This window comes from Hesperophylax consimilis, chromosome 5, assembly GCF_061612785.1.
Source record: "Hesperophylax consimilis isolate HC1 chromosome 5, BYU_Hcon_1.0, whole genome shotgun sequence".
Lineage (NCBI taxonomy): Eukaryota > Metazoa > Arthropoda > Insecta > Trichoptera > Limnephilidae > Hesperophylax > Hesperophylax consimilis.
Genome location: NC_142840.1, coordinates 26,233,165 through 26,251,324, shown reverse-complemented (window position 1 = coordinate 26,251,324; position 18,160 = coordinate 26,233,165). Strand labels below are relative to the sequence as shown.

Sequence of the window (18,160 nt, the reverse complement as noted above, 5' to 3'; positions counted from 1 at the left end):
TTGTCTGTGATTCATGATTATACATATTAAAATCTGTCAATAAAATTCTTACCTACTTCCACTTTAATTGATTTCGATTCAAAAGTCATAAATATCCATTTTCTTCTGATATAGTAAGAGCATTTCATTGAAAAAATAAAATTAGAATCATATTTCGATACAAAAGAGAATAGTTGCCGAAAAGTCCAAAATATATTTTTGATTTTTCATATGAAGTTGAGACAAATTATAGACAGGGATTATCTCATCGTGAGTAAGTATCAAACAAGTGGTTTGTCCATTAGTCCAATGTTTTTTCCCAATCTTCAAAAGAAGCTGTTTTCTTTGAAAACCGCTTTAATTTTTGAATAGCCTAATACAACTCTAGTATATTTCAAGTATCTACGTGTCAAACTTCGTCCTAGTGTTTGGTGCATCACACAAATTAAAACAGGAAAAACTTAAAAAAAGGAAAATAACGTTTTCAGAAATTCCCTCTTTCTACTTATGTACCTTATTCTGTCTAATGTTTGTCAATGATTCATGTATCTTCGTTTTACTTAACAGTTGTTGAACTAGTAAATTTACTTACTTGAACGTTTCCATTTGTAGTGAAATAGAAGGAACTGGAGTTGTCTGTTTTCTCTACGTGGGTTCCTCTGACAGTGGTACAAGGCGGAACTTTTCCTGACATCAAGAAATACTCCACTTCCACAACGTCGTCGAAAAAATCAAACTCCGTCCTCTGCAAGACAAAAAAACATAAACATCAGATATTTATGAACGTATGTTTTTTTTAAATATATGTTTTTATATATCTGATAATGTGAATCCCCATAGTTCTAAGTTCTAAGGCTGAAGAAAGTAAGGAATAAAGTAAGGTTCAAATCCCGGCGTGAGCAAGTAAATTTTATTTAAACGATTTGTGCAAATTCACAATTTATTCATTGAAATAATCCATGTAAAATATGTATGCGGCACGATCCAGAATGGTTGACACCATCAGTATCGCCCTAGTAAAAAAAATACCTTTCAGAATTTAAACATTGCTGGAGATGGCTTAGGTCAAATCTGAATAGCCAGATACATCCAACCTTTCCTCTACCCGTCTCCTTCCCCTCCCCCCCCCCCTACCTTCAGCCACACAACCAATTGGGGATGTCATAAGTCTCCTTGCGGTACTCATTATTACATTATTCGATTATATAATTAAATAACATGGCAAATACAGATATCAATGAACTAAAATTATGGTTTGATGAACACCTGTTGACTTTAAATTCTAAAAAAACTTATTATTTACCATATTTCATTAAAATACAAGAAACACCTAAAGAATTAAACATAATTATCCACTCTGTGAAAAATACAGAAAACCACAAATGCAATATGTTATGTACAAACATAGAAAGCAAGACCGATATTAAGTACCTACCTAGGCATAACAATAGACCAGCGTTTAAAATGGTCCCCACATATAAATATTCTGAACAACAGAATAAGGAAACTATCATATATATTTAGATGTTTAAGAGATATTTTAAACGAAAAATTACTTAGAACCACATACTTTGCTTTCTGTCAATCAATTATACAATACGGCATTATAGGCTGGGGCGGTACATATAAAAATCAAACTCAAACAATTTACATATCACAAAAACTAATAATAAAAACCATATTAAAAAAACCCTATTCATATTCGTCCGAACTTTTATTCAAACAATTTAAGGTCAGAAAATTAAGTGCATTATACTTCTACCATGCAACATTACAAATTTATAAAAACTATATTCAAAATAAAATTGCACCCTTTAAAAATAACAGAAATCTTAGACAAACGTCAATACTTCCTACTCCTAAATGTAAAAAAAAATAGGACAGTTCAACCATGAATATCTCGGAGTTAAATTTTTTAACTCATTACCAGAAAAAATTAGAAACATGAATGCAAATATAAACGAATTCAATAGCCACCTTAAAAAAGTATTCCGAACAGTTGAACTGAATCATATCAAATATAAACCAATATAACAACAAAGTAATACACACAAGCCCTGCTTATTTATGGGGGTACATCAAATACTAATATTATGTAATTAATAACTCTACTATATTGTGTAATTATATTATGTAATTGTTATTTTATGTAATTCGTGTATCTTTTTTTATTAATAAAAAAATAAAAATAAAAAATCTTTTTTTTAATACAAGCATAACTCCGCTGAGATACGAGTTTTTCAATAGTCTTTTTATTTATATAAACTATAATTATTACCTACACTCAAATGGTATTAAAATGCACCGGCCAGTACCAGTTATTGGTATTGTTCTCAATGCACGCTCATAGTAAAGTAATATATGTATTGTAAATTGTAAATTATTCCCTGATTAGTGTTCCTAGGGTTCAATATTTGAGAAACAGGCTTTTTCATCGGACTCGATACATTTCTGAGTGATAAGTGATAAGTCAAATGTAAGTAATAATTATGTGCAAGACGATTATGTTTATTTTAAATATAAATAATTATAAATAGGATTTCGGTTCTGTTCTAAGTTCACCTTTAATTAATTAAAACTTCACACAATATTTTTAAACCATTTCAAAGCATCCACTAGAACACACTCATGAAAAACGAGATATTATAATTTATTGTAATATATGTGAATCTGAAAGTATTTATAAAATATTGCCTCAAGACATCACCTATCAACAAAAAATAGACAAACTATCAGAAATTTACTTTTGGAATAAACACCGTTATAAAATTAAAAAAATTGTTGGTCATTCAGATTTTGATCTGTCAAAAATCTAAACAGAAGAAATACACATTTCAAATTATTAATAAAATAAAATCAATTTTGTACATACTTTGTCGCTTGGTTCCCACGTTAACAATATAGTTCATTAAACGTGAATAATTTAAAGCATTACATTAAGCAGGAATATTTTACATAAAGTACATCACCACAGACAACCAAAATTAATATGTTTGAATTGTATGTAGTGGTAAGTTGGGTAGTTAAATAGCAGTAAATATTTTTTTTGTTGAAGCTATATTTTCGTATTCTAATGTTTCAATTGATTTGATTCAATATTTCTGAGGACGGTTTGTTTCAAAATTAATTTTTGAAATTAAGTTCTGTGAACGTTCTATTCAAGTTCTGTTTTTATTTCAGTTCTATGAACCATAATATGATAACAGAACTTTAATATGACTTTCACAGAACGTGCAAATATTATCTTATTATTTGAGTAGGGCAACTAGGGGACAATAAACTTCGCTATTAATATTCAGGAGACAATATTAGAAGGACACAATTGATGCTGACTCCATAACATTATGTACTTCATTCCATTAATAGATTTTTGTAGAGACAAACCCGTTTTATTTCCAAAGAAAGAACACAAGACCTACTCGTAAGTCGTATACACAAATTACACATTGCACATACCTAAATCATGACAATTAGAAGATAATTTGTCGTAATTAACGTTCATTCTTATTGTTATTCATGTTGTTTTATAATCTTATTATAAGCAATGTTTTTAGGTATGTACAAAAAACAGTTATTACACCATAATATAGGTACGTGTTTTTTAATACTGATGAGTAGGTATTGACATTCCTACACACTAGTGCAGTGGCGTGCCGTCCATTATAAACGATTCTTTCCATGTTACTAAAAGAAAAAGATGCTACGTTTAAAATAAGACAAATGAATACAACAACTCTTTTCTTTTTCAGATTTAAAATAGCTTCATAGTTTTATCCCCGCTGTGTATTTTTAACAACACTTATTTTTACCCCGTGCTGCAAGTTATCCTCCTTTTCCGCCGTCATGAATGTCAGTAAAGCTTCCTCCTGAGTTCTGAGACCCTCAGATTCCTTCACCTCCGGTAATTACTTTTACTGAAGCGAACCGGTTTCGTCTTCTGATCAATCATATAATCACGGTTGTTGTGACGTGTGGTTTCCTAGGCCAGACATCACCTTCAAACAGGCACTGTAAAATGGTTGCTTTAGCCGAGGGTTTTAAATTGCCTAGTTGAACAGTACATAAGTAGATATATATGTAAACATACGGTTTTTTATAATCTGCAATGCATTACTTAAGATAATACATCCCAGACCAGGGAGTGCCGAGATATGGAGCTGACACCATCCATAGTCGGGTTACCCCGTTTAGATACATTCTAATATAAATATTAACATTTACAATACACATAATAGACATACGTTTGGTATTGGTTGATAGTTTTACTATAGAGAGCTATAGTCTCATGGTTGATTGATACTGGGAACCTAAATATGCACTTGTTAGGTATACACTTCATTGTTTTTTGAAATTTGGTTTGAAAAAATTGTGTTGAAAAATCTGCCCTAATTGGACCCGACGTTTTTTGTTTACTATCGAGTTCATAACAGTTGGAATGCTGTATGTTTATTTAAAAGAACCTTGATCTAGTAAGGTTTTATGAATTCCTTGTAGGTAATTTATCTGTTATCAGCGGGACGTAATATCTACTATCAGTTGATAGTTTAGAAATAGCTACAAAATATAGCTCACAAAAATTATTTGTTCATAAAAATGCAACGTTATTAAAAAAAATTGCCTCTCATTATTTTAGTGTAATTTTTGTGTGTTTTTTTCTGGGTTTCAGCATCATCATCAAGAATACAATCCTTGAAGAGTCCTAGCCGCCTTAGAAAAAAAAAGTTAACCCCCACTCTTTCCAGTATTCTGCTGTCTTCTTCCTGCCAAAATGCAGTATTGTCTTCCATGCGTCCAACCACCTCCCGAAAAAACCTTTACCACAAAGAACATTATGTAATTCATGGAACTTCCATATGAAATTGTCACGGCACGCCTCTGGTACCCACTTATTACTTTCAAGGCTATGGATTTACCTTCGAATAATATTATTGTTTGTATAGGTATGCGTGTAGGTCATACATACATCATTCATGTATTAGCTAATGAGACACCAAGTACTCATCTTCCCATAAATATTTTAAAACCACTCCACCCATTGCACGTATAGGTAATAACATGATGGTACCTACTCACGTTTTTGGGGGGGACTTGTTCGGAAAACTGTGGGTAACGAGTGACGAGTTCGAACACCTATCTAAGCAAATATTCAAAATGTTATTATGAAAATCCATTACTTTTATCAGCCAATATTTCTAAACGTCTGCCACCATTTTTTCAATAACACCCCCTCTTAACTCCATTATATTTTTTTTTCAATTAGTAGGTACCTTCATACTTGTTAATTGGGAAAATATTTATTTTCATCGAGATTTTGTGCAATGGTATGATTTAACAAATAATGATAAAGGTTCGTTCAAACACCTAACAGAATTTTTTATACGGGGATTTCCATATTACGTTAAATAAATCGATGACGTGCCAAATCTATTGTCAATAATTGAACATTGCATCGGAGTTGTTTAAAAATAGATGCAGAATAAAACACGTTAAATTACAAAGGTGGGGGGTACCAATAAAAACTATGATGCATTCCGTGCTACGAACTGCTTTTTATAGGGCCTAGAAAAATTAAATGTATTTGTTCAGTTGTCCATAGTTATTTATTTTTTTCATCTATTCAATATTTTTAATCAATATTATTTAAGATTATTTCAATGATGAGAATAATAGTTCATATTTCTTTATATTATCTCATGTTTATCTCCTTTCATTTGGAACCCACATCATTGTTTCTCATTGTGTAATAACAAACTATTTACAATCTTCCAAAGCTATTTAGGAAAGCGTTGGCGTAGTTACCTACGTTAGCAAAAAATGTTTTGATTACATAATAATGTAATGTTTTTTAACACATATTTAAAATCAGTGAAAAATATTAAGACTTGATGTAATACATAATCATACCATAAATACCACGCTATTAAAGCATTCAACAGTCTTCCACTTGAAACGAAAATTGAGGAAAATAAAAATAAATTCAAACAAAAAATAAAAAAATGGATTAAAGAACAAAAAGACAATATTACCAAAATTCTATAACATAAAAGAATAAAACATATAAACGCAACACAAAAAAAAATATATAAAACACGCAACACGCACAAACACATAAATCATTATAAATGCCGATTTACATTCTCTTTTAATATTTTTCTTTTAGTGTTTATATTTTATAATAATTATATTTTAATTTTTAATCTTTATTTTTAGTTTAAATTTTATCTTTATTTTAATGTTGTTTTTCTTTTTCTTTAAATGTATAAATTCTTATATTATAAAATGGGGGCCTCAGCACGGGTAAACAACCCAGTGAGGCCAACATTACTGAATTAGAATATGAAATATTGTAAAATAATGTATCAACAATAAAAAGAATATGTTCATAAAAAGGCCAACAAATAATGTCGATTATGAATATAAATACAAGTTTATTTTTATGACAATTCGTAATTTAAAATCATTTAAAAATTATTTTAAAGGAAATAATAGATTTAAACTTTCCAGTGGAGCTCTGACGTCATCCAAATCCGATCAAGACGTCTAGTCTGCGAGAAGAGATTAATAACCGTGTGACGTCATCTGATGCTAAATCGCTTAGCAAACCCGTTTTTATCTTTTTAAATATTATTCTATAAAACCATTCTAAATAAATAAAAATGTGAATAAATTTTCAATACCTTTTTTATTGAATTTAACACCGCTGTATTTGAATACATAAAACCGACCAGTTTCGGTTCGTCCTGAATCTTCGTCGGGGTTGTATATATACATTCCTACTATATACAAACATCCTTACTAATAAAGAAAACACTTCCCTACCGTTAAACAGTGTTTAGTTGCACATTGAATAAAGACTGTACAATTTCTGTTTCTAACTCTTACTAATAAAAAAATGTCTTTAACTGGCTGCGAAAGAGCTGGCAACGTTGCATTTTGGCAACACGAGGTTCACGTCTTGAAAAGGTTAGGTTATTTCTGCCATATTATTTTTTAATTGACTATAAAAAGAAATATATAGCACATATAATATACTTTGGCTATATTTAAAAATCTTATGAGTTTATACAATGACTGAAATACCCTCTTTCGTTGTATAAACAATGTATATAACTTACATTGCTGTTAAAAATCAGTTTAGACAATTGTAGTTCAGTAATTTTTTTTAGCCCGGCTGATGCAATATAAGAATATACCATATAATTTAATTATAATTTTTAGCACCTTGGAGAAATGCACATGTTTCCTTCAGGTTTAATACCTACAGGTGTTATCAAAATCAGTTTAATCTTGTATACCCACATCTAGTAACACGCTAAACTAAAAACTTTATTAAAATATCAAAACGAATTGAAAAAATAGTCCTTTGCTTCTAGTCGTTCTGATTAATTATATTAAAACATAATTAACACCCAATATTTTTATTTTATTGCAATTATTATTTAATTTTATCGATTTCAAGGTGGTTATAATATTTTTACTTTTTCCTGTTTATGTATATATTTTTAATGACATTTACGTAAATTTATTTATATTTGAGGTATGTGAACTATGAAACCTCTATTTAATGATTTGTTTTCAAAGGCCTATAAGCTTGTACCATGATGTTATGTTTGTAATTAATAGTATTTATATCTTTTGAATAATCACGATTGAGCAATAATAATGTTGAAAGCTGGCGCTGGGAAACACCGGGAAAGTTGAATCTATTATTATTTCTTATCTACGCCAGATACAACTCATTATTATGTTAATAGTTACGTGCATTGACTTGATAATTATTACATATGATATGGTTAATCCCACCACAGTAGGGTCATGTTACATATATAGATATATATGTGTATATATATAAAATATAAATAAAATATACTATATTAATTTTATATACATATATATTTTCTATTTTCATTTTATTTTATATTAAAGAAACAAACAGTACATGATTTACAGAGATGAAACAATATACAGGAATAAGATACTTCATATTGGGTACCTATGATATGTTTTCTTGTAATGTCTGCTAAGTGGTATATTTATTCCTTAATTACCAGGTGACGTGTGTAGTTTATAGTTGTGTGTGTGTGTGACGTGTGTAATGTATGTCTGGGTATTTATATGTGTGTGTGTCTGTATGTATGCGCATTGAATAGTTTAAATTATTGACATGATGCCAGGTTTGAATTTGGGCAGTGAATCCGAAAAAATGTCAATGTTAGAGTTAAAACAAATATTATTTTCAGTATGAAGAGCTCGGTTAGTTGGCGAATTAGATGTTGCAACAATATAAAATTAACATTACTACGCAAACATAATATATCTTTAAGTATTTAAAATTTAAACATATTAAATCACAAACAAAACATCAATATTTGAGGTGGACATACTTTCTTAATTCTATTTTAAAATTAATCGTATTTTTAATCTCAATGATATCATTCGGGATTTTGTTGTAAAGTTGGATGGCCTGATACAATAGAGATTTCCGGGTACTTGATTTCTTCCTTGTGGGCAATCTATATGTGCATTCCTTTGTCCATTTTACGGGTAAATTAGCATGCATTTATTTCACAACTTTACCATGAAGCAGAAAATTTGTTGTGTTATCAGAGTGGCAAAATCTCTAGGTTTGTGAACTTTGACTAATGTCACTGGTGTCATGAAATTTGAATTACTGCTGACTGTGCGAGCTAAGAAAGAAATAATATAGATTGTACCCTCTAATAATGGAAATAACTTAAATAATATCAACAATGGATAAATGGAATGATTCATTTGAAATATATTTAAAGTTACATGAATTATATGGTTTTTTATTGGTAAGCAGGTATTTAAGTATCAATTTATAAATCTTATTATTTCAGAGGAAATTATGGTTCTGATTTATTAAATACCAGCTGAAGTGTTCCCGGTGTTGCTCGGGAACTAATAAATTGTTTGGGGAAAAGTTTTGAGGTATTTTTTTATTGTATTTTATTTTAAAGTATTTGTTTCATTTGATCGTGCCATTTATCTTTGGGCGTCTTCAACCTCTTCAACCATTCACTTCCAAGTCATACGTTATCCTTACACTTCTTTCTTCTTTTATCACTTACGTCTCATATTACTACAAATAATTATTTGATTCATGTCTTCCTCGGGCATCTCCGACTTTTTCCACCATTCATTTCATGTAGTAAGTATCATGAAATCCATATTGTTACTCTTAAGGCGAAGCTTAATGCTAAATCACTATTGAAATTAATCTTTATAAAGCATTGGTGTACATTATTAATACCAAAAAATATGCTTTAGATAAATTGAAGGGTTTCCTATCGTTTCGCTTGAGTAACATATAAATAAATAAATAAATTACTCAATTAAAAATATAAATGTAAACGACTAATAAATACTACTAATAAAATATTTTTTCAATATAAATGTATGAACGCGTGAAGGAAACAACTTTTAAAAAATACCGTATTATAGCTAAAATTATCTGTGACAGTTACACTTAATTAACTTTTTTGCTTTCTTATAAAATTATTTACAAAATAAATAAAAACCAGTTTTGTGCTTGAAATCGAATGACTCTAGACTCCGTTTGTCAAGTGATTTTAATGCCTATTACCTACAATATAAGGTATGCCAAGAATATACACATTTTTGGCTTGTAGCTTCTTCTTAAAAAACTATATCATGTCGACTTTAATTCGACTCTGTATCTCATTCCAGTGCAGAGATAATTCGTTAAGTCTTACTCGAGCGTCACCGACTTAATCTACCATTCAAACTACTCTCTAAATACTCCTAGCACTAATAAGAACAAACCTTGAAATTTTAAGTAAAATCGGATTAATGGTATAGAAACGCGATCGGCACAAACAAAAAAAAAATATTTTTTTATATATACATGGTGTCCGGAAACTCGTAGTACAAGCGGGAAACTGGAGAATCTACACCACATGGGGAACCCAAAAAAACATAAAGTTTTTTGATTTGAGCATTTTCAAAAAAAAAAAATATATATTTTTCGGCTATTTTAGGGTTAAAGTTTTTTCTGGTGTTTAGGGTTGAATAACAGATGTTTTAACCCTGCAGAGCAGAAATATTTTATGATTACACCGGGTTAAATGAAGGGTGATTTCAAAATAATGCTTCAAATCCGAGTTTCTTCATTTGTTTTACTTTCAAATAGTTTTAATTAGTTGGGTACTTTGATCTTCAGTAATAATTTATAAGAATTTGATTAAAAAAAACAAAAAAAACAAAAAAAAAATCAACTAAACTCGATTTACTCGATAACGAAAGCTCAAATAAAAAAAATATACTACAAAATCGACTCCAAATGTGATGTAGATTCACCAGTTTCCCGCTTGTACTACGAGTTTCCGGACACCCTGTATAGAAGAGTACTTTTTTGGACGCGAGGTCTACGATTGTTGACACAATCAATACAACTCGATCATTTTTTTCAGCGTTTTTCAGAGAATTATATAGAAATAGGTTGGGATCTTCGGAATGGAAAATCTTAGTATCATAATGAATCCAAATCAGGGGTAACGCCGGGTATTAAAACTAATTTTATGTAAACCATTGAATAGGTAACCTGTCACTGTAACTTCTTTTTACACCTCATCAGTATTTTCATGACAATATTATATTATCTGTTTATTTTTTTTTTGTATCCACTTCAACAATGGAGTATTTCTATACAATCTTAGCAAGTACGAAACAAATTGTTATCTAACTCTGGTAACCTTCAAAACTTCGTTCTTTTACTGCACACTCAATCAAGTCCAAACCAGTTTAAGACAGTGCTGCATAACCCTTTTAGCAGTAGCGCAATCAAAGATATTAGAAGAACTAATATCTTTGAGTGCAATGAATCATTTTGTGTTGTACAAGTAGGTTCGGAACCATTTCAGTAGCAAACAACCGGAGAGAAAATATACTGAAAATTAATTATATTTAAAAAGAAACAACTTTCAACGTTTTTAACCCTTATTTCACTCTTGAATGATTCACCAATTTGTTATTTTTTTTATTTTTTTTTATTTTTTTTATTTACTAATAAATTTACAATTACATGTTATTACATTACATTAAGTTTATTTTCTTTTTATTACAGTACATCGTGATACACCTTTTTTTAGAGCAAATGCTCGTGTTAAAAAGGCGGAGAATTGCGTGTAAATAGTAATTTAACATATTTTTTCAGAGAGTGTAAAGATAATGAAAAGAATTTTTATTTTTTAATATAAGAAAATAAAAATTTTATATGTAACAAAATTTTTTCAAATAGAAAAGAGAAAAGGATGTAGAAGAAGGAAAGAGATAAGAATAAGAAATAAGAGAAAAGGATTTCAATATAATAATAATTGAGAGATTAAATTGTATTTTTAAGTATAAACGATTTTAATATGCTATTGATATAGTGTTTTTATTGAGCTTTTGATTTTTTTATAATTCGTTTCCAATCTTAAGTTAAGAGGTAATTGGTTAAACCATTTGACACCAAAATATTTATAAGTTTATAGTCATTGATCATTTTTCGACCACCGTGCTAGGCACGTGCCCCTGTTGTGATCTGCACAAATGTTTTTACGGTCCTAGACACTTACTTATTTATTTATTAATCTATCAATATAAAGTTTTTTACTGGGATTTATCGACATCTGTCTCACTAGGGTACACCTGTGTCGAGACAGACGAATTCAGATACTTAAAGAATATTTACATGCATGACTAAATCAAAATCAAAATACAAATTACAAAGTTGTATACATTTTAAACTATGGAGTCAATAGATAGATAATAGAAATATATAGTCAATAGATAGATAAAGAGTAGGTACAGGTACGACAATATTGTAAATATATATGTAATATAAATGCATTTAGTTGGAGGACGTAGTTACAAAGGGGTTTTTATAAAATTATTGATTCTAATATTTTATTTTGTATTTGAATTGTTGTTATTGTTTACGTGTAATTTAGTTTACAGATGTTTGCCCAATACTTGTTATCCATTTGTTTATTTCATGTTTGAATTTGGTTAATGACTCTGTTTGTCTAGCAATTTTCACTAGCAATCGAATTATTTTTAATTAAACTAATATTACAAAATCTAGGATTAAAACCAAGACCTAAGACTTAAAACGTGAAAACTACTCTGCCTCCCTTATATACGTGCATTTTTTTTTTTATTTAAGTTAAAATTTTTTAAATCCTTAATAAAAGTAACATGGTATTTCCCGGCTACCTAATCTACCTACCTTTACACATTTACCCCATACAGGAGGCCTGAGGAAAATAATTACCCTCAGGTCCTATGTCATCTTTTGGGATGCTGTGTGGAGGATCTTTTTTAAGGAAAGAAAGGAGAGGAAGTTCTGATAAAGCAAAAGGTATGAAGGTTGGATAGAAATCTAGGGATCAGAGTCCAGGAGTGACTGACATATGAATATATCCTTTCCACGCTATCCCTCTTAAGGTTTTGGTCGAGAGACCAGTTGGAGAGGTCAAGGGGCCTTCCCAAACCAGCCTCTCACGATCTGGCCCGCCACGCAGCTGGTGGGCAGGCGCATTCTGAACACATCTCGACCGATGAACCCGAAAACCCCTGCTAAATCACCAAAAGTCGCGAACCCAAGCCCACCTCCCGAACCCGCCTCCGAAATCCCGGCAGGATGTGAGATTCAATTGAATTAAGATATTCAATAAAACATACTTAGCTATTATAAATTACATATATATTAAAATGTATAAATCTAGATAAAAATATTTAAAACAAATTTCTATAAGCAATAATTGTTAGCCTGAATCACAAATAGGAATTTTAAAAATCTTCCGAGAAAAATAGACCCCGCACCCATCTGATTGCCGGTCAGCTACACTAAACCAAAAAAAATCAATCAGCAATAATTGTTAAATAAAATACTATTATTTTTTTTAATTATTTGGCCGTTACAATTTTTTTTTATTAGGTTTAATATTTTTTACAATTCAGGTTTTCCAGTAATGTAGGCCTCACTGGGTGGCTTGCCCGTGCTGAAGCCTTCATTTTATAATATGAAATATAAAATACATAATACATTTAATGAGAAAAATTATACAATTAAAATTAAAAATACATAATAATATATTTAAAATTTAAAAAAATAGTACATTGAAAATAATCTTGTGTGTTTGTGAGTAATGTGTGTTTATATTGGTTTTGTGTGTTACGTGAAGGTTTTATTTGTATTTTATGCTATGACATTTTGGTAATATTGTCTTTTTTGTTCTTTAATCCATTTTGTAATTTAGTGTGTGAATTTATTTTTATTTTAAATGAGCTGACATCGCACAGTGACTTAGTGCACCTGACTGGCAATCAGAAGGGTGCGGGTTCAACTCTCGTCGGAGGCATTTATTTTTTTTCGGGAGATTTTTCAATTTTTATTTGAGTTTCAGACTAATAATTATTGCTTATAACAATTTGTTATCCTTTGTGCTTTAATAAAAGTAATATATTTATGTTTGGGTAGTAGAGTTGCATTTCTAATTTTTTTGATTGATAACTTCGATTTTTTCGACGACAATTTTGTACTGTTTATACGCACCCTTTGATCTCGTCACACTTTTAGAAGAATTTTGTCTGTAACGTAGACCGCGGGTTGGGCGTCACTGTGTTGGAGAACTGGTTTTATGACATATGAAATCGGCGTGGTTTCGGGTCCTACCTTCTGTTAGTAAATACCTTTTCAATAATTTATTCTACAATATCTAAATAAAAATGAAATATTATTAAATGTCACTAAACATACATTTATTTAGCATGACGCACGGAAATAATTAAACTTTTAGTGAAAATTCTTTGCAAGTCAGCGATTGCAATTAATTCAAACAAGATAATTTTAAAAAATACGGGACTTATGTAGATATTAATTTATTTCTTAGCCGATCCATTCATATTTTTCATTAAAGATGTTTTACCTCATTTAGAATTCTTAATATTACATTATTTAAAGATTTATGTTTGAGGAAACGAAATCAAAACAGGTTTTCACCATTACCTACAAATGTTATCAACTTATCATTATAAATTAATTAAAGTCCAAACTCTGTCCTTGAAATCAAGAAAGAGTAGAAAACTCAGTAGTAATCACTCTTAGCTTCTAAATGATCAGTTATTATTTTACGATATAATAAATAATATATATCCAAGCCTTTGACAGCCTCCATGGTCAAGGGGTAAAGCTCTCGACTAGCAAAATTAAAATCCCGGCGTGCGCAAGTAAATTTTATTTTACTAATTTGTATTATTTCACAATAGAATATAGTATACTTAGCGGCACGTTTTATAGTGGAAGATACTTTCAGTATCTCCCTGGTGTAAGACCACCATTAAAAATTGAAACGTTGCTTGAAATTGTTTAAGCCATGTTTGGTGACTAGATCTGAATAGCTAAGTACTTACTCACTCACCTTCCTCTTCCACCCCCCCCCCGCATATTCTTCAGCCTCACAACAAACCCCAATTGGTGATGCCATGGTCTCACTGTCTTCAAACGGTTGGGAGCAGTTGGGACTTGGGACTATTCATATTTAAAAAAGCCTAAATATATAATTTAATGGAAAATCACTATTAGTGTTATCTTTATAAAATAATAATATAATTCAGTGATAATTTGAAAAAAAACTGGTGTCGCTAATTTACACAATAACTTTTGACTACTAAACGCTACTAGGCGCTAGTAAAAACCTCAAGATCGCTTGTCAGCGCATTGGCTCCTTAGCTCCTTGGCGCTTTGGCAGGTCAGCGCCCGGAATGGACTGCTTCAATTTCGCTTGCACAGGGCCGGCCACTAGACCTCAGACTGGACAGTTAAATCATTTGCTGTTCAAAAGAAAATATAGATATTTTCAATAGACGTAAGGAAAAATCACTGCGGGCGTACGGACACGCTCACAACACTCTTATATCGGATTATCTCTTCAATACGTAGGTTGTTCATAATTGTGATGTTTATAATACCTACCTATCCATTACTATAAATTTAAATCATTTCGTAAATTACAAACAATTATAGGCCCACGCGAAGTTCTTTACATCGGCTATGATAGACTTTGTAATATAAGTATTCCAGTTCTCGAGTTAATTACCAACCTACGAGCATATAATTTAAAGCGTCATTGCATCAGTAGCAACATTTAAGGTACCTCTACAGGTCATGGTATTACCGAACATCATTTTTCATTAGAAATCTACTTTACTTTCCATAAAAATATCTTAACGGTAAGCGCCTAATAAAATTGATTTTTTAAGTAAATCGGTATTTACCGAAAACGTTAAATTGTAAATATACAAATAAAAATAGGGTGGGTGTAAATAAAATTCTATAAATAAGTCATCTTAATGTGGCATAATCACAATTTGTTTTTAGCCTTGAACGCCGAAACAACGGTCACAATAATGAAAACTAATACTTGGAGAACTTAATAATAACATACTTAAATTTAATTAACATTAAATAAAAATATATGTGTGTAGTTCTACGAATTATACTAATGAAACAATAACCATAAATAAGTACTTACATATGGCTAATTCTCAAGCATGGCAACTTTTTGTTTGAAGTAGGAACATGCTGAACTAAATTGATTATTTATTTATGTTTAAAAAAAACCGTTGCATTCATATCACTTCGTAAGGCTTGGAGTATTGACTCTGTTTTTTTCTATTTACTTACAATTTAATAGTATACTTTACCTCAAAGTTGGGCCTCCAATCCCTATAGCTATCATATTCGCTGTCAGTCAGATTAAGCGAATCTATATGGACGCACTGTTTCTCTTCTTCATCAAACACCATGTTTTGGTAGCAACACTTTCTAATGCAAGTAATCTCTTTGCACGGACACAGCATCGCAAAGTACGAATCCCCCGGACCTCTGTCAACGCAATACGAGTCCGGTGAAAACGCAGTACTGAAGGAGAGTGTTACATTAGTATGGTAAACCGAATCTCGCTTCAGATTAAGTCTCACTTTCTTATCACTATCGTAAATCAAATAAAACTGATCTTCTATTTCTGGGTCTTTCCAGGCGATAGCGGAGTCTCTCCACATCGGGTCACATTTGGGAAATCCTATGTCAACTTTCCCTTTGTATAGTTTTTTTAACGTCGCCAAAAGAGTGTCCTTCGTGATCTTTATCGTCGATTTTGCAGAGTTAATGATGAAGGGATCCGAGGGTATCCAATCAGATGTTTGCTTATCCGTTTCATTAGAGCAAACAAGCAACCTATTTAAATCTTTATTGTGATCACAGCATTTTCTTATTACCACATTGGATGATTTTGAAAGAACTATAAACATTGACAACAAAAAACATTGGGTCTTCATGGTCTGGCATGCACTTTACGTGAACACAGCGCACTTAAAATCCGGTATCATTATTGGTTGTATCTATTGATCTACACAAGCACGCTTAACTTTAAAATCTTCCCCATGGAGTAGATTGATTGCAGCTCCGGGGGCTTATCACGGTTGACTATTGCGGAAGTCGGCTCCAGCGGCTCACCGAACCTCGTCGGCGTCGATGTAAAAACACCTCCGCGTTTTCCCCGAACCCAAACACCGCTCAGCCTCTATTCATTGTTGCCGCTGGCCCCACGAGGTGATGACGAATGTCTACATTCTCAACATGTCTTTCTTTATGAATATTTTACTATTGGATAAAATAGATACGGGCTTATTGCGTAATGCCTTATTTACCGGTTTTGCAGCATCAAAACAACATTCGCTATTTATTTTGAGATGATTGCTGGGGTACATTTTATATAACATTGCGCAGGTACTGGTTGTAAAGATCAAAAGTTATAACATTATGGTAAGGTTTTGCGCAATAATTGTTAGGTAATTTCCTTATAAATATTATTCAAAGTAATAAATTATAAGATATACATATATACAGAAATGCGCATTTTCCAGCACAATCTTGGCATGCTATACATAAATGCTTGTGGATATTGTACAGTTTAAATATACAAACATAAAACAACTATATTTTTTTAAATCTGGTTTTCCCTTCTGCATTCCACAATTAAACAAAAAAACATAATAATATTAATGTAGCCGTTGGTGTAATCATATATGTATGTACTTATAATTCCTACCTCGGTGTGGTTACTGGGCGGGTCTCAGATATGCGCTTATTACAGACTCAGGTACCGGGTCATTTATCCCCATCGAGAATCATCAACTCGGCAACTGTATGGTAGAAATAACTGGAATTCTGCTTGATGTAATATTATATACCTTTCATACAACCTATTTTTTTTAACTCAACATTTTGATTTTAGTTGATCTCTCAGAATAATGACAACAAGTAAAATGCTTTATAAATGCACGCCTAGATATTTCAGAGATATCCCAATCAAAGATATAAGTCCATAGATTCTTTCAAACATTTCATGCCACTAGATAACATGAAAGATATTAAATAAATAACCTTTGTAATATATTCAAAGATTTTTGCTTTCGTGACATTCACTCTTTTGCTAGCTCTATGAACTTTACAACCACGTTATATACATTTTATTTGCTAATAATATGTTTATGCGTAGGTACCTACGTATATTTTTATTTCTGTATATTGTTTAACAAAAATGTTAAATTTAATTAATTTGATAAAACCAAAGTCTTGAGCGATTTTTTTGAGATCAAATGAAAAGCGATTACTAAGGTTGGAATTAATAGTGCCACGCGTACTGTCGGTCGACCGAAAACGCTACGTAGCGCTGACGAACGGGACCCATCGTCCCCAAACACAGCGCAGCACAGATCTCCATTCGGATGTTTATGATTCACCTACATATTACCGCAAGCGACCGACTTGCGCTTGGAACTTTTTTCATCCTTAGAACTTACGAATCATCCGCTGATTTTAATTTTTTTTTTTCAATCTCTGTTATCAAAGTTTAGTTGAAAAAAAAGTTTATTTTATCTCACAGTCAGTTATCTTCTTTGATGGTCAGATGACGTGACTCCATCAGTAAAAACAGTGTTTGATTTATGTATTTATCTCAATCATTACAACATTTTTTGCTGCAGAACAAATTATCATTAGTTTTTACAATAATTAACTGTTTTGGTAAAATACCATTTTTAAGGCAAGTCATCATTTTATTTCTTGTATTATAATACCGGAGCTCTTGTC

General features: G+C 31.0%; 1 protein-coding gene across 1 annotated transcript in view; it reads right to left on the bottom strand.

The window, feature by feature from the left end:
* Positions 1–16,591, bottom strand: part of LOC149423714 (G protein-coupled receptor Mth2-like) — a 67,073-nt gene extending 50,482 nt beyond the window's left edge. Inside the window, exons 1-2 of the mRNA XM_089631770.1 lie at positions 15,712–16,591; positions 572–724 (exon numbers count right to left, since the gene is read on the bottom strand). Coding sequence (XP_089487896.1) covers positions 572–724; positions 15,712–16,344 — 786 coding nt within the window. The 5' untranslated portion in view covers positions 16,345–16,591. The remainder of the gene's footprint in view (positions 1–571; positions 725–15,711) is intronic.
* Positions 16,592–18,160: the final 1,569 nt, after the last annotated feature.